The sequence below is a fragment of the Rhinopithecus roxellana genome, chromosome 8 (assembly GCF_007565055.1).
Source record: "Rhinopithecus roxellana isolate Shanxi Qingling chromosome 8, ASM756505v1, whole genome shotgun sequence".
NCBI lineage: Eukaryota > Metazoa > Chordata > Mammalia > Primates > Cercopithecidae > Rhinopithecus > Rhinopithecus roxellana.
Window position 1 is genome coordinate 92,479,697 of NC_044556.1, and position 21,556 is coordinate 92,501,252.

The 21,556-nt window shown below is 47.1% G+C and overlaps 1 protein-coding gene across 2 annotated transcripts in view; it reads left to right on the forward strand.

The window, feature by feature from the left end:
* The window catches only part of PIK3C2B (phosphatidylinositol-4-phosphate 3-kinase catalytic subunit type 2 beta), a 71,044-nt gene that overhangs the window by 46,680 nt on the left and 2,808 nt on the right, over nucleotides 1-21,556 (forward strand). Inside the window, exons 16-33 of one of the 2 annotated variants that reach the window (XM_030934997.1) lie at nucleotides 1,094-1,151; nucleotides 1,233-1,282; nucleotides 2,824-2,917; nucleotides 3,079-3,173; nucleotides 3,644-3,824; nucleotides 4,609-4,716; nucleotides 5,678-5,770; nucleotides 6,902-7,031; nucleotides 8,181-8,317; nucleotides 12,347-12,516; nucleotides 13,012-13,168; nucleotides 13,533-13,642; nucleotides 14,562-14,763; nucleotides 15,179-15,303; nucleotides 16,941-17,058; nucleotides 18,762-18,843; nucleotides 19,228-19,334; nucleotides 21,269-21,397. In XM_030934997.1, the coding sequence (XP_030790857.1) occupies nucleotides 1,094-1,151; nucleotides 1,233-1,282; nucleotides 2,824-2,917; nucleotides 3,079-3,173; nucleotides 3,644-3,824; nucleotides 4,609-4,716; nucleotides 5,678-5,770; nucleotides 6,902-7,031; nucleotides 8,181-8,317; nucleotides 12,347-12,516; nucleotides 13,012-13,168; nucleotides 13,533-13,642; nucleotides 14,562-14,763; nucleotides 15,179-15,303; nucleotides 16,941-17,058; nucleotides 18,762-18,843; nucleotides 19,228-19,334; nucleotides 21,269-21,397 (2,146 nt within the window). Of the gene's footprint in view, nucleotides 1-1,093; nucleotides 1,283-2,823; nucleotides 2,918-3,078; nucleotides 3,174-3,643; nucleotides 3,825-4,608; nucleotides 4,717-5,677; nucleotides 5,771-6,901; nucleotides 7,032-8,180; nucleotides 8,318-12,346; nucleotides 12,517-13,011; nucleotides 13,169-13,532; nucleotides 13,643-14,561; nucleotides 14,764-15,178; nucleotides 15,304-16,940; nucleotides 17,059-18,761; nucleotides 18,844-19,227; nucleotides 19,335-21,268; nucleotides 21,398-21,556 lie in introns of both variants that reach the window. The other variant, XM_010369791.2, reaches the window with a different exon arrangement.

Below are 21,556 nucleotides of genomic sequence, written 5' to 3' on the forward strand. Positions count from 1 at the left end.
AAGTCCCCACCCCAGGGACTTGGTCCATACTCAGCTACCCAGGAGGACCAGAGGTCTGCCCCACGTCCCAGATGTGCTGCCTACTACCTTCTGTCCACTGGGGCAGCTGGCCCCACCACCCTGCCCCCACCTCCTGCCTTCACCTCCTGCCCTCACCTCCTGCTCCTTCCACACCAACAGCCTTTGAATTTTTCTGGCCCTGTCACTTTCCAAAAAGGATCAGGTGTCAAGGCAAGCTGGCAGCTCTTAAGGGTAAGCGAGTCCAGGCTGATCTCATCCTTGGGGCTGCTGCTTTCACAGGATTGGAGAAGGAGGGGTGAGAACAGAACTGGAGGAGCTGGAGGGACCCAGTTCCCCTGCCTGCTCTCTGTTTACTTCTCTGGCTCCTGCACAGCCCTGTGCGTGTGTTGTGTGTGTGGGGACATGAGAGAGACAGGGCTCATCTCTGTCCCTTATGTCCACCCTGAGTAGCTGAGTGACCGCAGACCTCCCTTCCCCCATTCTGCCCACTACACTTCATTAGCCCCTCAGCTCCCTTCTCCCATTAGACACCTGATCTCAGGCAAGGCCTAATTAGCTGCAGGTCCTTGAAAGCCGACAGCTGGTCCCTGGAGGCCCCAGGAGGCCTCTCAGCAGCCCAGACCCTGGTGTTGGGGGACCACTGCCCTCTGGTGGTTCTACTTGAGAGTAGTACCCTCAGGGTATCCGCAGGAGGGGTAGCAGATTCAGGTGCCCTTGGCCCATGCATTCTGCCTCCAACCAAGATGTCGGTGAGTTGGGATCAAAGATAGGATTTGGGCTCTGGTTCCCGAACTTTGCTTCATATTGGAATCACCTGGTGATCTTTGGCATATACCAGTGGCTGGCTTCCCCAACCATTCGGACTTAACTGGTATCAGGTGTGACTCAGGCATAGTGAGGGGGTTCACCAAGCCCCTCAAGTGGCTATCATATGCAGCAAAGCTTGGGAACCACTGAATTGCAGTGTGTGCAGCACTCCCTTGAGGGTAAGTACTGCACCCCCTGGCTGATGCTCTTCTCTCCCACTGCCCCCTACCCTCCCACCACCTTCTTCTTTCCCCATACCCACCAGGCTCACTGATGCTGACAAGAAGCGCCTGTGGGAGAAGCGATATTACTGCCACTCGGAGGTGAGCTCGCTCCCCCTGGTGCTCGCCAGCGCCCCCAGCTGGGAGTGGGCTTGCCTGCCTGACATCTATGCTCTCCTGAAGCAGTGGACCCACATGAACCACCAGGATGCCCTGGGGCTCCTGCATGCCACGTGAGTTGTAACATCCACCTTTTCTGACCATGTGTCCTTGTAGAAGCCAGAGCACGGCACTGCCCATCACTGATCTGAGCCAGCCCTGGGGAAAATGGTAAAGTGGGTGTGGATGGATATTCAGGGATTTTCCATTTCTCCTTTTTGCTTTTCCTTTCTCATTTTCCCCCCCAATGTTATATTATGGTCATTTTTCAAACATACAACAAAATTGAAAATTGTACAGTGAATACCCGTGTGCCCACCACCTAGATTCTGTCGTTAGCATTGCTCTGTGGGCTGGATTGCATACATTTCATTTATCCATCCCTGTTTCTATCCATCTATCCATCTTATTTTTTATGCTTTTTTTTTTTTTTTTTTTTTTTTTTTTTTGAGACAGGGTCTTGCTCTGTCACCCAGGCTAGAGTGCAGTGGCATGAATATGGCTCACTGCAGCCTCGACCTCCTGGGCTCAAGCACTCCTCGTGCCCCAGCCTCCAAGTAGCTGGGACAACAAGTGCACACCACCACACCTGACTAATTTTTAAAATTTTTTTGTAGAGATAAAGTCTTACTATGTTGCCTGGGCTGGTTTCAAACTCTTGGATTCAAGTAACGCTCCCTCCTTGGCCTTCCAAAATGCTGGGATTACAGGTGTGAGCTACCATGTCCAGCCTTTCTATACATTTTGAAGTAAATTACAGTAAATTACACCATTAAACTCCCTGCTGTGGCATGCACACCATTACCTAGAGCTCAGTGTTTGTTCTGTGTTGTTTTTCTTTTGAGGCAACATTTACACATAAGGAGGTACCCAAAGTTTACCTGTATACTGGCTGAGTTTTGACAAATGCATACACCTGTGTAACTGAAATCCTTATTACCTAGTTTTATTTTAACCATCATCTCTTCCCTCTTTCTCTTGAAGGGTTCTCTGGGGACCCAAGGCTTCCAGTCTCAGATCCGTCAGGGCTGCCTTTTCTAGATGGTACCCAGGATTTTCTGCTTATTTCTCACCACTCTCAGTAATCAGTGTACCTATTCACGTGACTTGCCTTAAGGCGTTTCTGAGCCAATGGTTTTGTTAATCTCTGCTAAACTAATTCTGTCAATGTTTCTTGGCTTATATAAAATTCTGTGATTTTCTGTTATTTGCCTGGTACATTTTGCTTTAAAGGATGTTACCAAGACAAAATAATGCTTTTACCCACATCAGGGCCCTCCAGTGGTGAGAATTTCTGACACAGTGGGAGTCAAGGGAGAACTCTTTGGGAGTAGGGTTGAGGACTTTGTCCCGTTTTCTTTAAATCATCCAAGGAGTGAGAGTGGCTACCCAATTGCTCCCCCATGGTTCAAGGTAAACTGACCATGAAGAAGGCTCATTCCCAAGGGTTACTATCCAGGGTAGGTGCTAAGGATTCTTCTAGTGACTTTGGCAGAACTAGGGCCATTGCATTTTCTTTCTCCATGCCTCGGAAGCCCAGGTGTGAGGGTGCTTGGCTCACAGCTGTTCCTCAACCTGCAGCTAGGTTGTCAGGGCACTGGGCTCTGTTTTGCAGCTTCCCGGACCAGGAGGTGCGTCGTATGGCCGTGCAGTGGATTGGCTCACTCTCGGATGCCGAGCTGCTGGACTACCTGCCCCAGCTGGTACAGGTGGGTGGATTGGTTCTCCCTCCAGTTTTGCTGGTCTCATCCCCAATATCCCAAATGAGTCTGCCCCTTAGAAACCAGGGATCCCAGTGCAATAATAATAGGTGTAGGTTACAGGCAGTTTATGAAGCTTCATATTTTCTTTCTCCCTTTCTCCGAAACAGGCCCTGAAGTATGAGTGCTACCTGGACAGCCCGTTGGTGCGCTTCCTTCTGAAACGAGCTGTGTCTGACTTGAGAGTGACTCACTACTTCTTCTGGTAAAACTGCATGTAGAAAAGTGGGAGGTAGACACGTGTCTTTCACATAGGAGTATTTCACTCTTAGGCACGCAAGGGCAAGGAGCTGAGTTGTCCGAGCTTCAGTATGTTGCTGACTTACCCTGTGGCCTTGGACCAGGATCTTTTCCTCAGGGGTCTCAGCTCACCCCCATGTAACATAGTGAGGATTATGTTGTCCTGTCTCTCCTCTATCCACACATGGCAGAAATAGGAAGGGGAAACAAGATGCAGAGGGGCTGTGAACTCTACTTAAAGACAGAGTGAGGGCACAGCCTGGGGTATGGGCACAGGTGAACATCTCCATATAAGCCGTACATACAGAGTGTATTTTCCCTCCCAAGTTCAGGGGGGTTTTGCAGTGAGTTGGAGCTGGACTTGACTTGTCTCCCCCTGCACCCTTGTCTTTAACCCCTGGAGTGCTCTGACTCCCGACTCCCTCTGCCTTGCAGGTTGCTGAAGGATGGCCTCAAGGACTCTCAGTTCAGCATCCGCTACCAGTATCTGCTGGCAGCCTTACTGTGCTGCTGTGGCAAGGGGCTGAGAGAGGAGTTTAACCGCCAGTGCTGGCTTGTCAATGCCCTGGCCAAACTGGCCCAGCAGGTCCGGGAGGCAGCCCCATCTGCAAGGCAGGTTAGTGGGTGAGGCTGCCTCTACCCATTTCTCATCCAGGGCTTTGGCAGCCAGTTTCTTCTTAGGAATCCTGAACAACAAGATTCCACGTGATGATTTTTGATTTCGGAGCTGGGAGCAGATGACTCTGGAACCTGTAGGCCATAAACAGGCAGTCCACAAGCTGGATACAGCCCGTGGATGTGTTTTGTTTGTCCTGTGAAATATTGAAATTTATTTAGCTGTTTGTTTTAAAGGCTAAGCACAGCTGTGTAAGTTGTTCACTGCACAAGAGCACTCAGCCAGAAGTGGCAAGTGAGGGCTGAAATCCAGCCATATTTTGTTCACCATGCTGTGACCCATGGCTCAGGCCCGATGCCACCCACAGAGGACACCTTTATCTGTTTGTATGAAGGCATTATAACCAGCGAGTGGTGTTCCTGGTTAACGACATTTAAAAATTGAGAGATTTTGTATCAACGTCCAGATTGTTAGCTTTTCTTGGCAAAAGCCTAAGCAGCTCTTCCCCCTTGAGAGACAGCCTGCCCTCTCTGTGCACTGTGGCCTGCTTCATGCTGTTCTGCCATCTGCTCCCCTCTAGAGCTATCTAGTGTTGCTGTTAGCGCACTGTCCCAGGCTGGGGTGTAGGGGATCCTCCTCCTTAAGGATCTTCTGGAGGGTGTCCACACTTCTCAGAGGGTGGTTTTCATACCAACTACTACTGACAATCCACCCCCGGGAGAGGTCCGGTTCTCAGTATGGACCCTTCATTTCACTTCTGCCGTACTCCTCCCCTTCTTTCCAGGGAATACTCCGTACGGGCCTGGAGGAGGTGAAGCAGTTCTTTACCCTCAATGGCTCGTGCCGCCTGCCACTCAGCCCCAGTCTGCTGGTTAAGGGAATCGTGCCCAGGGTGAGTGACTGGTAGGTTTGGGGCTCTCAGAGTGGGAGGGCTCAGTGGAAGTGAGGTCCTCACTAACCAGGCACGCAAGGGCGAGGAGCTGAGTTGTCTGGGCTTCAGTATGTTGCTGACTTACCATGTGGTCTTGGCCCAGCATCTTTTCCTCAGGGGTCTCAGCTCACCCCCATGTAACATGATGAGGATTATATTATTCTGTCTCTCCTCTACCCACACATGGCAGAAATAGAAAGGAGAAACAAGATGCAGAGGGGCTGTGAAGTCTGTTTAAAGACAGAGTGAGGGCACAGACTGGGGTATGGGCACAGGTGAGCATCTCCATCTAAACTGTAAAATAAGAGAGAGATTAGGAAGAAAGGCATCTTTGTGGCCTCTTCCCATTCCTCATGTGTGTGGACTTTTAGAAGCCTTGACAGCTCGCAGGGTAGAGGAATTGGGTTGGAGGCTGGGCAGCTGGGCAGGTGTCTTTCTCTGATGATGATGGGGATGAAGTCAGGGGTGGTGGTGGTGATAGCTGTCATCTGTCATTTATTGAGCACTCTCTGTGCCCGGCCCTGTTCTGAGTGCTTAACGTTGGTTATGGCATTTCATCCTCACAACTCTTAGGACATTGGTACTATTGGGAGTTCCCTTTTACAGAGGAGTAAACTGAGGTATAGGTGGGACATGTGACTTACCAGAGGTCACACAACTAGTAAGCTGTGTGCAGAATGAACTAACAGGATGAGAGGTCAAGTGCTGGAACTGAGGTCATAACAAACTGAATTGGGATGATGACTATAACGAGAGAAGGAAGGAAGTTGGGTTCCTGAGAAATCCGGAAGAAACAATGAGCAGGTCTTGGGTGGACCGGCAACAGGAGGGAGGCGGCATCTTGGTCTGAAGTGGAGAGGTCGTTATCCTTTCCTGGCACAGGCCACTCTGACCCTCATCACTATCCTTTTCACCATGGCAGGACTGTTCCTACTTCAACTCCAATGCTGTCCCCCTCAAACTCTCCTTCCAAAATGTGGATCCCCTGGGTGAGAACATCCGTGTCATCTTCAAGGTGAGAATACTTTACTCAAGCCTGGTGGACCAGGGTGGGAGAGAGAAGGAGGCAGCCTAGAGTGGCATTAGATAGCTCCTGGGTGGTTCTCTTCCCATTGTTCCATGCTATCTTAATGTAGGAAAGACGACCAGGTGAAAAATGATTTAGATGAATTCTGCATGGTCCCAGAGGGCTAAGAACAGAGTGTTAGGTGTAGGGAGGCAACTGACAGCTCAATATCCCGAGTGCTTTCTAGGAGGCAGAGCTCCCTCAACAATGGGTGTGTAAGATGGTGATCCGCTTGTCCCTCGGGTATTCAGGCAGAGGCTGAATGTCACATGGCAGGGCTGATGAAGAGGAAATTAATATATCGGGTGCAGGTCCAACTAGATGAACCCTGAGGTCCCTTCTAACTCTGATGTATCCACAATTCTGAGAAGTAAATGATAGTCTTAGAGCATATAATCTAATGGGGGAGACAAAATACATGCACATGACTTAGTAACTTGTACATTTGCTGTGTGCAAGTTCCAAATCCAAAGTGTAAATATTCAAGTTTAAAAAAAGGCCTGATGGCCTGGGCGTGGCACCTCATGCCTATAATCCCAGCACTTGGGGAGGCTGAGGCATGCAGATCACTTGAGGTGAGGAGTTTGAGACCAGCCTGGCCAAGATGGTGAGACCCCATCTCTACTAAAAATACAAAACAAAATTAGCTGGACATGGTGGCAGACACCTGTAATTCCAGCCACTTGGGAGGCTGAGGTGGGAGAATCACTTGAATCCGGGAGGCAGAGGTTGCACTGACCCAAGATTGTGCCACTGCACTCCAGCCTGGGTGACAGAGTGAGACATTGTCTCAAAAAAAAAAAAAGCCTGATGGTCAGAGGGGCTACATGCAGAAGTGGACCGTGAATTTAATTCAGATGGGGCCATGGGATTGAGGGACAAGCTGGAACAACACATGGGCAAACTGGGAAGGTTCCTGGGCCATCTTTGACCTGGTCTGAGCTGAGTGAGCAGGTCAGGGGTATGAGGCCGGGGAACTCCCTGTCACTGTTAGTTTAGGGTCAAGGTTGAGCACTTGGGAGACCTGAGAGCTGGGGAGGCAGTGGAGACGGGATCTGGTCACTTTCTCCCTCCATCCAGTGTGGGGACGACCTTCGCCAGGACATGCTGACGCTGCAGATGATTCGCATCATGAGCAAGATCTGGGTCCAGGAGGGGCTGGACATGCGCATGGTCATCTTCCGCTGCTTCTCCACTGGCCGGGGCAGAGGTCAGTTGGGAGTGGGAGTGAGGGTGGTAGACGGGACCCCTTTGCTTATTGTCCTTCCGCCCATTGCCAACACAAACTGTTCTCCTCCAGGAAAGTGAAAAGGGCAAGATTATTTCATGTGAAGCTGTGGGATAGCCTTAAAAGGGAGGCATGGGAGAGAGACTGTTATAAAGTGAAACAGACTTGGCGCCGTAACAGCCAAGCGTGTTGTGTAGACTTTGGATCCTGATTCAAACAAACCAATTGTAAGGAAATAGTTTTTGGGGCAGGCATGGTAGCTCATGCCTGTAATCCCAGCACTTTGGGAAGCTGAGACGGGAGAATTGCTTGAGCTCAGGAATGTTTGAGACTAACCTAGACACAGAGCGAAACCTCATCTCTAATAAAAATTATAAAAAAATTAGCCGGGTCCAGTGGCATGTGTCTGCAGTCCCAACTCTTCGGGAGGCTGAGGCAGATGGATCGCTTGAGTCTAGGAGTTCGAAGCTGTAGTAAGCCATGATGGTGCCACTGTACTTCAGACCAGGTGACAGAGTGAGACCCCGTGAGAAAAAAAAAAAAAGTGTGTGTATATATATACATATATATATATAGAGAGAGAGAGAGACAATGGAGGAAATTTGAATATAGATTGAGTTAGATTAAAGAGTGACTGTTAATTTTTTGGATGTGACAATGGCATGGTGTCTTTGTTAATGACATTTGAAATATTTATGAGTGAAATAAAGTATCTGGGATTTGCTTTAAAATACTCCAACCAAGGTGGCAGGGAGTGGAGAAATAGGGTTGTGTGATTAGCAAACAAGATTAGCAAAATGTTGACAATTTTTGAAGCTGGGTGATCGTTACATGTGAATTCATGGCACCATTCTTTTTATTCTTATATGTACTTTTAAATTCCTATAGTAAAAGCTAAAAACAAAGGGAGCAGCAGCTATGAACTGGAGAGACCAAAAAGTCACAGTATGGAATAGGAAATGTGGGAATGACCTTTCTTTCTATGGTTATTCTTTTCCTGTTATTATCAGACTTAGTCCAAATGCCTTACAGCTTAATTTATAGAGGAGCATGAGCACCGTCCTTGTAGTCCTCTCCCTGCAGTCACCTTCATTCTGGTCTGTAATGTGACCCCCATTTCTCCCCTCACAGGGATGGTGGAGATGATCCCTAATGCCGAGACCCTGCGCAAGATCCAGGTGGAGCATGGGGTGACCGGCTCATTCAAGGACCGGCCCCTGGCAGACTGGCTGCAGAAACACAACCCTGGGGAGGACGAGTATGAGAAGGTAGGGTTGGGGGTGGGGAGTGCGTCTGGGGTGCGTGTGCCTGATCCAGCACACAACTCTTTAACCACAAGACCCGCACTTGCTCAGAGAAGACAGCTCAGCTTTGTTGGCAGAAGGACCTACCATTTCTTGGTTGCCTGGTGCCTCCAAATAGCTAGGGGTGACTCACTCAGATGCCTCTTGTAAGCTGGCTGAGAAAATTCTCTGATACTGGACTGCCCCTGATACTGGACTGAGAAACTTTCATTGAGTTCCTCTGGAGGAATGAATCCTCAATGAAGCCTTGGAGGAAGTGCCAGCTTTTGAGAACCTACCTGTATCCCTCCCAGTTGTGGATCCTGTTCAAGTTCCCTTGTGTTCTTAGAGGGTTCAGTGGTACTTTCTAGAATAAGAGTTGGTTGGAAGAGACTTTAGAGATCATTGTATTCCAGCCCCTTCTTTTCATAGCTGTGAATTAAGACTCACTCATTCACTCCTAGTTATGGAGCTGATGTGTGGCAAGGCTGTAACTCAAAGCTAGGATTGAGGTTAGATATGAGACAGACGAGTGAAAAGAGGGCTGGCTGGTTCCTGATGAACAAAGATTAGATTAGAAGTGGAGCTTTCCTGGGTGGTAGGGCCTTGGTAGCCTGCTAGGGTCCATGGGCTGTTCCCAGCCTCACAACTCTAGTCTCTCGGTTAATTAGGTTGAGGGAAGTAGGGACACTGGGAAGGAACAAATCACAATAACCAAACTCACAAGAGACTGGCTATATGCCAGAATGCTAATCATATAATTTTAACTTCAAGGTACCCAAATACTAATTTATATTGATCAATGTACTTTATCCTGGAGGGAAAACCAGCATGGGCAGCCAAGGTATAATCAGAACATTGTTCAGTGAATGTGTAATTAGATGATCTTAAATGGCTTTCAGTGTTTGTGTTCTCCAGGGCTTAATTCCTGGTCTGCTGGGCCCTCTTTGCACTCTTCTTGCGCCAGCTCATCGTCTTATGACTTCAACTACCACCTAAATGTTGATGACCTCTGAAGCCATTCCTCTAGCCCTCTTCCCTTCCTCCAGGTGGCTCTGTAGCCACCTTCTTGCTGGACTTTTCCACTTATGTTTCACCCACGTCTCAAACTCAGTGTAGGCAAAACAGCCCGCTGTCTCTCCTTTGCCTCTTGAAACCTGCTTTTTGTGTTTGCTGTTAGTCAATTGTGTGACACTCTCTGTGCGTTTACCCAAGCAAAGCCACGGTCTTCCTGATGCTTCCCTCTATCTCACTTCTGTACCAAGCTCTGTTTATTCTTCTTCCCATCTATCTCTCAAACCTGTCCTCTTCTTTCCATTTTGTTACCATTGATTTTGTTCAGCTCTTTGCTGTCAGTCCCCTGAACCACTGGAATGCCTCTCCTCCATCTAGAGCCAGCCTCTGCTTGATTTCAGAGTTTTTTTTTTTTTTTTTTTTTTAATGCAGATAAGTTCTTCAAAGCCTTCCTGTGTCCTAACAGCTAAGTCCAACATCCATAGCATTGCGTACAGAGCCTTTTATAATGCAGCCCTGCTGACTCCTGTAATCCCATCCACTGCAACCTACCATCTTATGCTAACCTATGCTCCAACTAGGTTACTAGCTGGATCATAGGCGAGGGCTACTACTTTCATTTCCTCAGTACTGTAGGCAATACTATTTCCTTTACCTGGAAAGTCATTTCTTCCCTTCTCATTCCTCAAAACTCTGCTGCTCTATGCTATACATTTCAAGACGCTCTACCTTTGGAGAGGAGTAATGATTTTTTTCCTTTCTGCTACCAACCCCCACATATACTTACTCTTTAGACTAACATGCATTTTTCAGATACTAAACACCCATATGCAGAGGCACTGTACTAGGTGCTGGAGTTATGATTACTCCCTGCCAATGTAATAGTCATATATGTGTAAATGTATGGAAATAATAATAAATGTACAAATGTACAAAAATATAATATAAAAATAAATGCACAGAAGAATGTATGAGAATACACACACACAGAAACTAACTCTGCACGTTCATGTTTAATCTCAGTCTTTCAAAGATAGCTTCTCTGCCCTTCTAACCTTTCTGCAAGAATAATGCTGGTAGTTTCTTTCTTTTTGAGGCAGGGTCTCACTCTCTTACCCAGGCTGGAATACAGTGGTATAATCACTGCAGCCTCCACCTCCTGGGTTCATGCGATCCTCCTGACTCAGCCTCCTGAGTAGCTGGGACTACAGGCGTGTGCCACCATGCGCGGTTAATTTTTCTATTTTTTATGGAGATGGGGTTTTGCCATGTTGCCCAGGCTGGTCTTGAACCCCTCGGTTCAAGAGATTCATCCACCTCAGCCTCCCAAAGTGCTGGAATTACAGGCATGAGCCACCACCCCCAGCAATGCTGGTAGTTTCATCTGATGACTTCCAGAAGAAATAAACGAGGTATTTTTCTCTTGGCCACCTACTCAGCAAGAGAGTATCCCACACCCTACACATGAAACCCTTAAATGAGGAGGCAGAATGCCCCTTTATAGAGTGAGACTTCTTGCCAGTAAGCGGCTAACACCCTGTATAACTTAGGGAGGTGAAAAGAGTTTAGTCATTTACCCACAGGCACACAACTATTTTCTCAGCCAAAATAGGATTCATTTAAGGTAGAAAGAGCATCTGTGACAGGGAGAGGATTTGATAGAGATCCAGGTCAAGACTGGGAGTTATGCATTATGCTCCTTTTTAAGTGCTTTTATCCATTTATTTTACTTTCTTAGAAATAGTCTTTTTCTTCCAGCAGGTGAATGCTGTGATTTCTTTACAACCTTTCCATTCTTAGTTTCCAGTGGCTCCATCATCAGGTTGTAGTTCGACAAGTAGCTGGGGTGGGTGCCTTCTGTGTGGAGCTAGTTTTGCAATAGGCCGTGTGAAATAGGCAAGAAGCTGTTAGGAGAACAGATCTCTAAACCCCATGGGACTGAAAGGACCAAGTAAATACTGTATGAACGGAGGTGACAGTGCATCTGTAGGGGTTCAGAGAAGGAGTCAGTGTGAGCTGGGAAGGTCTGGAAAGATATGAGACTCGAGGTCATTGAAGGATGATGGGTGGAAATTTATGGAAGGAGGCAAGGAGGGCGGGCATTCCGTATCTAGTAAGCTTTCCCTCATTCCTAATTTCATGCATTCCTACCTGGCTATGACGGTCATTGCCCTCTGCTGATGTCTTTCCTGAGTTCTTAGGAATTCTACAAACCTCACGAAGAGGATTTCGAAGGCAGGAGTGGTCTGCTTCCTCATTCCATGTATTTTTTCTTCCTGGAAAGACAGATAAGGGGATGGATGTTGACCAGACAAAATAAGATGGAGTCAACCCCTCACCACTCCTCTCCTGCTTTAAACTCAGAAATATCTCTAACATATTTTACCAACTAGAGATGTCTGATTTTCAAGTGTAAAACACTCTCTAGATGTGTTAAGCTGCCTCAGCTCTTCTTTGGAGTGCAGTGACTTTAATTAGATTAGCATTTAGCTGTTACCAAGAACTCTGGAAATGGGAATTTTATTTGGGGCAGAAAGAAGGATGACAGAATTCTGAGCAGGGTCAGGAAAAGATTCTTAAGTTGGCTGCCTCAGTGGCTGTACTTAAGATCATCATGGCCATTTGGGGAAGTTGTAAATGTCAGTCTTCCCATCTCTTAAGGTCCCCTCAGTCTGGGCTGATCAAGTCTGGGTTCTTGGATCAGTCCACTGTCTTTCCAACCAATCTCCCTAGAAGAAAGAAAAGAGAAGATGGTATTCAGATGAAGTGGTGAAGATATATATATATATAGACCTCCATCTTCTCCATAACACATGGGAGATGTTTCTGTGTGTGTAAGTTAGTACATGATGAAGGATGAACAGACAGATGTGAGACACTGTTGGAGTTCACAAAAGAGAGAGAGGCCAGGGCTGGCTGAGTTCTGTCTGGCTGTGGCCCCTGGAGTCCTTCCAAGCCAGCTTTATATGCTCTCCTCCCATCTGCCTTGACCCCTCTCAGGCTGTGGAGAACTTTATCTACTCCTGTGCTGGCTGCTGCGTGGCCACGTACGTCTTGGGCATCTGTGACCGACATAACGACAACATTATGCTGAAGACCACTGGTCACATGTTCCACATTGATTTTGGCCGCTTCCTGGGCCATGCCCAGATGTTTGGCAACATCAAGCGGTAAGTGATCTCCTGAAGCCAGGGTGTGAGTGGAGGGCAAGGAGGTGAGCAACAGTGGTTCAGAGCTGGAACACAAGCCCATGACGGAAGCAGCTGGGCCTCAGTTCATGGTCCCAGGGCTGAGCAGCATTGGAGGAGAGAAGACTGATAAAGAGGTCAAGTCTTTGCAGGGCCTTGCAGAAGAATGTAGGGACCAGCTGTTCTTCCCTACCAAGGACTGAACAAAGGGAAATGAACCCAAACTGTAGCAAAAAGGAATGCAATCAGATCTCCAGAAAAAAACATTGCCAGCTCACAGATAAGGAACCAATGAAGGATATAGAGATCTTTTAAGATTAAGGTAGGAAAGGAACAAAGAAAAAGTTAGAGCCCCATCTATCCAGTGTGTCTATGTGATCAGGGATGAGGAAAACTGACCCCTGATGCAGCCCATATGGTGGGCTTCCTCCTCCATGTTGACCTTCTCCTTCTACCTGTATGTTCCCTTTGGCTCAGGGACCGTGCCCCCTTTGTCTTCACCTCGGACATGGCGTATGTCATCAATGGGGGTGACAAGCCTTCCAGCCGCTTCCATGATTTTGTTGACCTTTGCTGCCAAGCCTACAACCTCATTCGCAAGCACACCCACCTCTTCCTCAATCTTCTGGGCCTGGTGAGGAGCTCCATCCCTTTCCGAACACCTTCTTATTACCTGGCACCATCTTTAAGACTTCCCTGTCTTGCTGCAGAGGATTTCTAGAGATTTACCTCTCTGAGCCCCAACTGAATACCTGCCTGCTCTAGATAAAGGCAGGGACCCAGACTACCTGAGGACAGTGATGTCTGTGTAGGTGTCTGACTCCCTGTTCCAGCCCCTCAGTTCCTGTGGCCCTCCGGCCACTGCCCACAGCATCTGTCTACCACCCTCTAGAAGGGTTAGGGAGCCTAGCTGTAGAAAACCTTGCCTAAGGGTGGTGAAGCAGCAAGAACTCTCTGTTGTTACAGGCACCCTCTCTTCTTCTTTCTGCTCCTTCTAGATGTTGTCCTGTGGGATCCCTGAGCTCTCAGACCTGGAGGACCTCAAGTATGTGTACGACGCCCTGAGGCCTCAGGACACAGAGGCCAATGCCACTACCTACTTCACTAGGTAACATGATTCCCTAAGCGAATCAGCACTGCCCACCCTGAGTAATTCCCAGCCCGCCGGATTGGCAGGAGGAGGATTGGGGAAAGGTGAAAGGCTTAGCTCAGATGCTAGAGCCTAGAACTGACCACGTGGATATAATGTCCCAACTTTGCCCGTGATTTAGGTAAATCATTTTGCTTCTCTCAGCCTTGGTTTCCCATCTGTGTTTTGATGCTACCCTTTGCACACAAGGGTATTTGCCATCACTCTTATCTACACTCTCACCAGGTCCCAGTCAAATACTTTGCCTATGGGGCAAGGTATAATGTGGCTTTTTAAATAATTTTTAACTTTCTTGGTCAGACCCTTCCCCCTTGCCAAAATGTAGAGTTCCATGATTCTGTTTCCTCATATTTGACAATGTTTTTAGGCATGCTGTGTGTGAGGGCAAGGATGTGTTTATCTATGAATGCCTACAAAATGTTGTCCACGCAGATAATGTTCTCCACTCTTTTTGGAACTCAGAGAATTAAACTTTCTCTGTTAGGTCTCCTAACACAGGACCTCTCCCTCTGATTTGAAATCTCTAGATTCAACAGTGCTTGGTGAGGTTCTATTGTACTGAACCTTGAAATTTTTTGACCATGATATTTAGACATTTACACAGGGTTCCTAGTTCCTTTCTACCTTGGTTTGATGGTCTTTGGCTCAGGTGGGCAGCCAGGGGAGGAGATAAGACCCTAGGGTTCACATGAGCAAATTGCATGAGATAATTGTGTGCCAGTCATTTGCTTTATGGGGATATGACACAGAAAAATGGTTTGTCTGAGCTGAGCTGATTGTTAGTCTCAGTAGTCAGTAATATTCCTTGGAACACCCCTGTCGAGGCAGCAGGAATTTGGGTTCATAGTTATATCCTCTTTTCTCATCCTCCTGCCAGGTTGATTGAGTCCAGCCTGGGCAGTGTAGCCACAAAGCTCAATTTTTTCATCCATAATCTGGCTCAGATGAAGTTCACGGGCTCAGATGACCGGCTGACCCTCTCCTTTGCCTCCCGAACACACACTCTCAAGAGCTCTGGCCGAATCAGTGATGTTTTCCTCTGCCGCCATGAGAAAATCTTCCACCCCAACAAAGGCTATGTAAGTGTTTTCTCCAATCTGACCCCCTTTCTTGCTCTCTGCTGACCCTGGTTTATTGGGGTCCTGACTTTTTTCACACTTGCACAGTGGGCACAGGAGTTGACCAAGCATCCTGTGCTGGGAGCAGTCCTGGACCACTTCCCTCTCCTTTGCTCACGTGACCTGCCTAGAATTGGGGAACTGAATTGGATGGTTATTCCCTCTGAGTCAAGGATCCTGGCGACATATGTGGGAAGTCTGCTTTTAGATTCCTGTGTATGTGCTATCATCTGTCTCCACTGGAGAGACTCTTGCCCTCTTCCTTCTGGAACGTGCCCCTCCCCTCAGCACATACATACACTTCCAGACCTTTCCTACCCCCTTCACTGGGTGCAGAGTGCTCGGCAGGTACACCCTAAGATCTGGACCTTTGCAGATATATGTGGTAAAGGTGATGCGAGAGAACACTCACGAGGCCACGTATATCCAGCGGACCTTTGAGGAGTTCCAGGAATTACACAATAAGCTGCGGCTGCTCTTCCCTTCTTCACACTTGCCCAGGTAGCTGCCCCCTTTACCATCTGCACAGAGGGATGCCGGGGAGGGGGAAAGGATACGGGATGGGAGTTGGGCAGGACTGCAGGGGCAGAAAATACCCTTTTGGACTAAACATCTGCCTGCTTTGCTTGGCCTGGTATGGAGTTTGATGACAAGTGCTCCCCCTGCTGGCCAAGCTCTCCTTGCACGCAAGAGCTCTCACTCTGAGCCCACTGACCAGAAGGGAAGGCATGGTGAATTTGATGTTTCAACATTTCTAATTTTTTAAAGAGTTACACCATTTTTCAAATGGATAAGCAAAATGTCATATGTATATACAGTGGGATATTATTCAGCATTTAAAATGGAGGGAAATTTCGACATGGGTAACAACGTGGATGAACCTTGTGGACATTCTGCTAAGTGAAATAAGCCAGTCGCAAAAAGACGAAAACAGCGTGATTCCACTTATCTGAGTTACCTGGAGTAGTCAGATTCCTAGAGACAGAAAGTAGAAAGCTAGTTGCCCAGGTCTGATGGGGGAGAGGTGTGGTTGTTTAATGGATACAGAGCTTCAGTTTTGCAAGATGAAAAGAGCTATGAAGTGGGATAGTGGCGATGGTTGCACAACAATGTGAATATGGTTAATTCCACAGAACTGTACACTTAAAAATGGTTAAGATGGCAAATTTTATGTTATATGTATTTTACTGCAATTTTTTAAAAAACTACTTTTCAGGCTAGGTGCAGTGGCTCATGCCTGTAATCCCAGCACTTTGGGAGGCCGAGGTGGGCAGATTGCCTGAGGTCAGGAGTTCGAGAGCAGCCTGGCCAACATGGTGAAACCCCATCTCTACTAAAAATACAAAAATTAGCGTGGTGGCATGCTTTTATAATCCCAGCTACTGAGGAGGCTGAGGCAGGAGAATTGCTTGAACCCAGGAGGCACAGGTTGCAGTGAGCTGAGATCACGTGAATGCACTCCACCCTGGGCGACAAAGTGAGACTCAGTCTCAAAACAAACATACAACTTTTTAAATGAATTTTTTGGCTGGGTGCAGTGGGTCACACCCATAATTCCAGCACTTTGGCAGGCAGAGGTGGGCAGATCATGAGCTAAGGAGTTCGAGACCAGCCTGGCCAACATGGTGAAACCCCCCTCTACTAAAAATACAAAAATTAGCTGGGCTCAATGGTGCGTGTAATCCCAGCTACTGGGGAGGCTGAGGCAGGAGAATCGCTTGAACCCGGGTGGTGGAGGTTGCAGTGAGCCGAGATTGCACCACTGTACTCCAGCCTGGGCAACAGAGCAAGACTCCATCTCAAAAAAAAAAAAAAAAAAAAAAAGGATTTTTACTTTGATGGGAGAAACTGAGGGCTCCCAAGGCATTTCTGGGGAGCCATAGGACTCTGGCCAGCTGTTTGGTTTTCTTGTCTGGGGCCCTTGGAAATGTAGGTGTAAGATGCTGAGCAAGTGTCAGACCTGGGCACAGATGTGCAGCACAGGAGGAATTGTGAGGGTCCCTAGAAATGAAGGCTGCTGGGAAATGGGTGCCAGGGGACTGGAAATGCAAATGAAATGTGTGAAAAAAGTCCATTGTGTCCATTTTCTTTCCCCATCTTCACCTCCTGCATCCCTGCTGCCTATGCTGCCACACCAGCTTCCCTAGTCGCTTCGTGATCGGCCGCTCCCGGGGAGAGGCGGTGGCCGAGCGGCGGAGGGAGGAGCTAAACGGTTACATCTGGCACTTGATCCATGCAGCCCCTGAGGTGGCCGAGGTGGGTAGGCTTGCCTCTCCTCCTGGCTGTCCAGGCTGGTGGGGGTGGTTGGGGAGGCAGGGGTGGAAGCATCCAGAGCCACTAGGAGTCAGGAACAGGACTTGGACTTCGGGGTCTGTGGGCTGAATGACCAATGCTCCAGTCTGCAGAAGACAGGAGGCGGGTGGGTCTAGCCTCACAGGGTTATGCACAGAAATGCAATTAAACAGAAACGTGAATGCATCCAGGCACATGGTCTGAGAGTGATGAGAATGAGCAGAGCCTCAGAAAGGAAGGCTCCTCCTTGAGGAAAAAATTTTTTGAGCAGGTTGAGTATGTATCATCAACCTAGATTTTGTTTTAAAACAAGTAGTATTATAATGGCCCTAACAAAGTCATGAGGAATCCTATTATTAAATACTTTAACAAATCATCTGACCCTATTGTCCATGTTTCCTTCCTATTTGTCCATATGCAAGCATGATTTTTACAGTTTTATAGTGGTCATACCTTAAGTATAACTCTAGATTCTGAGCTTTTTTTCCCTTAGCGTTTATAGTAGGCATATGCTATAACTTTAAATATCTGCTCCCCCAGACACCAACTTGCAGTATCATATTCTTAACCATTTTATTTTTGGAAGATATTTAGAGTATGTCTTTTTTTTTTTTTTTTTTTTTTTACCAGTATTAATGTTCAAGTGAGTATTTTCACACAGTTTGTTTGTTTGTTTTCTGAGACAGGATCTTGCCCTGTCATTCAGTGCAGTGGCACAATCACAGCAGCCTCAACCTCCCAGGCTCAAGTGATCCTCCCACCTTAGCCTCCTGAGTAGCTGGGACTATAGGCATGGGCCACCATACCCCGCTAGTTTTTGTATTTTTTTGTAAAGATAGGGTTTCACTGTGTTACCAGGCTGGTCGCAGACCCCTGAGCTCAAGCAATCCTCTGGCCTCAGCCTCCCAAAATGCTGGAATTACAGGCATGAACCACTGCACTCAGCCCGTTTTTTCTTTTTAAACTTTTTAGTATTAAAACTTTAAAACATGCAGAAAAGTAGAGAAACAATATAATTAGCACCTCTATATCTATCACCTAAACAGTTAACATTTTGCTATATTTGCTTCATCTATTTTTTAGGAAATATTTAAAAATAAATTACAGGCTGGGTGCAGTGGCTCATGCCTGTAATCTTAGCACTTTGGGAGGCCGAGGCAGGTGGATCACCTGCGGTTAGGAATTTGAGACTAGCCTGGCCAACATGTCTCTACTAAAAATACAAACATTAGCTGGGCGTGGTGGCGCATGCCTGTAGTCTCATCTACTTGGGAGGCTGAGGTTGCAGTGAGCTAAGATTGCCCCACTGCACTGCAGCCTGGGCGTCAGAGCAAGACTCCACCTCAAACAAACAAACAAAAAAGTAAATTACAGACATCATAATACGGTACCCCCTAAATAGTATGCATCTCTAAACAATAAAGGCTTATTTTTAACGTAACTACAGTATTATTATATTATCCAGTACATAGTCCATATTCAGAATTTCTCTGTCATCCCCCAAATTCCTTTCACTGTTGGCTTGTTAGAACTATAATCCACATAAGAACTGCATGTTGTTGGTTGTTATATTTCCTAAGTCTTTTTACATCTGGAACAGTCCCCTTCCTTTTTGTATTGGGCCATCGTCTTATTGAAGAGTGGCCCTGTTTCTGATTCTGTTCCAGTGTGATTTGGTGTACACCTTCTTCCACCCACTGCCTCGGGATGAGAAGGCTATGGGCACCAGCCCAGCTCCTAAGTCCTCAGGTACAGTATCTTCTCTGAGACCTTTCTGCCAACTCCTCTGAACTACCCCAAGGGTAACTGCTTCTGCCCCAACCTCTTCTCAGTTCTCTCTCCTTGACTTGCCTCCTGTTCCTTTTCTTACTCTCCAGGGAATCTAGTTTCCCACTCAGGCTGTGGGGTCCATAGCTCCTTACCTGGGTTCCCCACAGGGTGGATAATCAGTTGATTATACCCTCAGACCCATCCCAACCCAGTTAACTCTAATCACATTCAGACTACACTTATGTAGATGCCTCATGAGTATCAGGAACCTGACGTGGAGAGGCTGGGGCAAGGGGGTTCAGAAAGAAAACAGAAACCCCTGCCTGGCCTCTTGACCCTTCTTGGTTTCGTTTGTCCCTACAGATGGCACATGGGCCCGGCCCGTCGGAAAGGTGGGAGGGGAGGTGAAGCTGTCCATCTCCTACAAAAACAATAAACTCTTCATTATGGTGATGCATATTCGGGGCTTGGTAAGTGCCTGCACAGCCCTGATTTTTTTTTTTCTTTTTTAATCTTTCTTGAGCTACTTTTTTGTCTGGGCAGACCTTCTTTGCCCCATGTCATATGGGTAACCACCACAGTCTACTGAGCATCCACCATGGACCTATAACCATAGCAAGCCTATGGTTTGACCAGGCAATACATGATACAGCTTTTTGTAGCTGTGGTCTTTGACAAGTAACCTAATCATTCTGAGCCTCATTAGAATGAGGAAAATGTTAGCACCTACCTCATAGAGTCATTATGGGGATTAAATGAGATAATGCTTGTGGAATACTTAACACCATGCCTGGTTTTATTAGAATAATGATTATTAACATAATTATCATAAGGGAGAGGCCCAAGGGGCTCATTACCTGGCTATAATGATTCAGCAGCCATGTGACATCCTTTGACCATGATCAAGGCAGTATATAATTACTAAATTTTTGGTATGAGTTCTAAGAACATTGTGACTAGAAGAGGAAGGGAACTTTTTTTTTTGAGATGGAGTTTTGCTCTGTCACCCAGGCTGTAGTGCAGTGGCGCGATCTTGGCTTACTGCAACCTCCTGGGTTCAAGCGATTTTCCTGCCTCAGCCTGAGCAACTGGGACTATAGGCACATGCCACTACACCTGGCTAATTTTTGTATTTTTTTAAATTAGAGATTGGGTTTCATCATGTTAGCTAGACTGGTCTCAAATGCCTGACTTCAGGTGATCTGCCCGCCTCAGCTTCCCAAAGTGCTGGGATTACAGGTGTGAGCCACCACACCCAGCCAGGAAGGGAACTTGAATACTTGCATTGTGCTGTATCCTATGTTAGGCATTTTGTGTAGGTTGGGGCAGTGGGATATGGCAGGAGGAGCATGAACATTCATCTATTTATTCTTCATTCATGAGCATGAACATTCATCCATTTATTCTTCATTCATTCAATAAATGTTTGAGTGACTGCTGTATACTGATACATTAGCTCTGGGTATGGGGAAAAACAAAACAAAATCCCTGCCCTCAGGCGGCTTACATTCTAGTTGGAAAGGGCAGACAGGCAGATAAGTAAAATATATGGCATAGAAGATGGTAGTAAGAGCTATGGCAAGAAATAAAGCAGAGAAGGAATGCTAGGATGGAATGAAGGGAGTGGAATTTGCAGAGTGGTCAGGGAAGGCCTCATTGCTGAGGAGGTGTCTTAGCAAGTTGGAGAAGGTGAGGGAGGGAGCCATGTTTATGCATCTGAGGGTAGACTGTCCCAGGCAAAGGGAGCAGTTAGATCGGATAGCTCAAAGCTGGGAGCCTGCCAGGGGTGCGTCAGAAACGGCAAGGGGCCAGTGGCTGAAGCTGATGGAGCAAAGTCGAGAGGAGTGGATGATGAGGTTGGAGAGGGTATGATGGACCAGCACCTTACCCTGATAGTAAGAACCCTGGCCTTTTCCCTGAATGAGATGGGTTTTGAGCAGAGGCATGACATGATCTGACTTAGGTTTTAAAGGATCAGGCTGGGTGTATCACTAGTTGGCTGCCCTTGAGCAAGCAACTCAATCTCTCTGACTCATTCTCTACCTCTTAGGGGTTAAGTGGACCAAATGACAAAATAGACAAGGATAGTAGATATGGCAGGAAGATGGGAACATGATGGTTCACTCAAAACAGAGCACATTATGGGATGTCCCGAGGATTTGGATAAAAAGTATAGACTTGATATCATAGACAAATCAATTGATGTTTTAATAGGACACAGTGTTATCATGGTAGATATTTTTATCCGAATGGAGTGAGCTTGAAAGCAGACAAATAAACTAGTCGTGCATTGCAAGACGCCAGATGGCAGATGACAGTCTGGATCAGAGTGTGATCACAGGAATGGTGATGAAGAGACAGATGTTAAAAATCTTAACATTTTTTGGTTCTCATTCTATTGTAGCAACTGCTCCAGGATGGAAATGACCCTGACCCCTATGTGAAAATTTACCTCCTTCCTGACCCTCAGAAAACCACTAAGAGGAAAACCAAAGTGGCCCGGAAAACCTGCAATCCTACCTACAATGAGATGGTGGGTGGGGAAAATGGTGGGGTAGGGCAGGGGTTGGCAACCTGTGCCTGTTCTCCTAGCTAAAGTCGTATTGAAGACCGTATTAAGACGTCATATTAAGAACACGGCTGTACTTTCTGATGTAGGTGTTGCCTGTGGCTGCTTTCATGCTGCAATGGC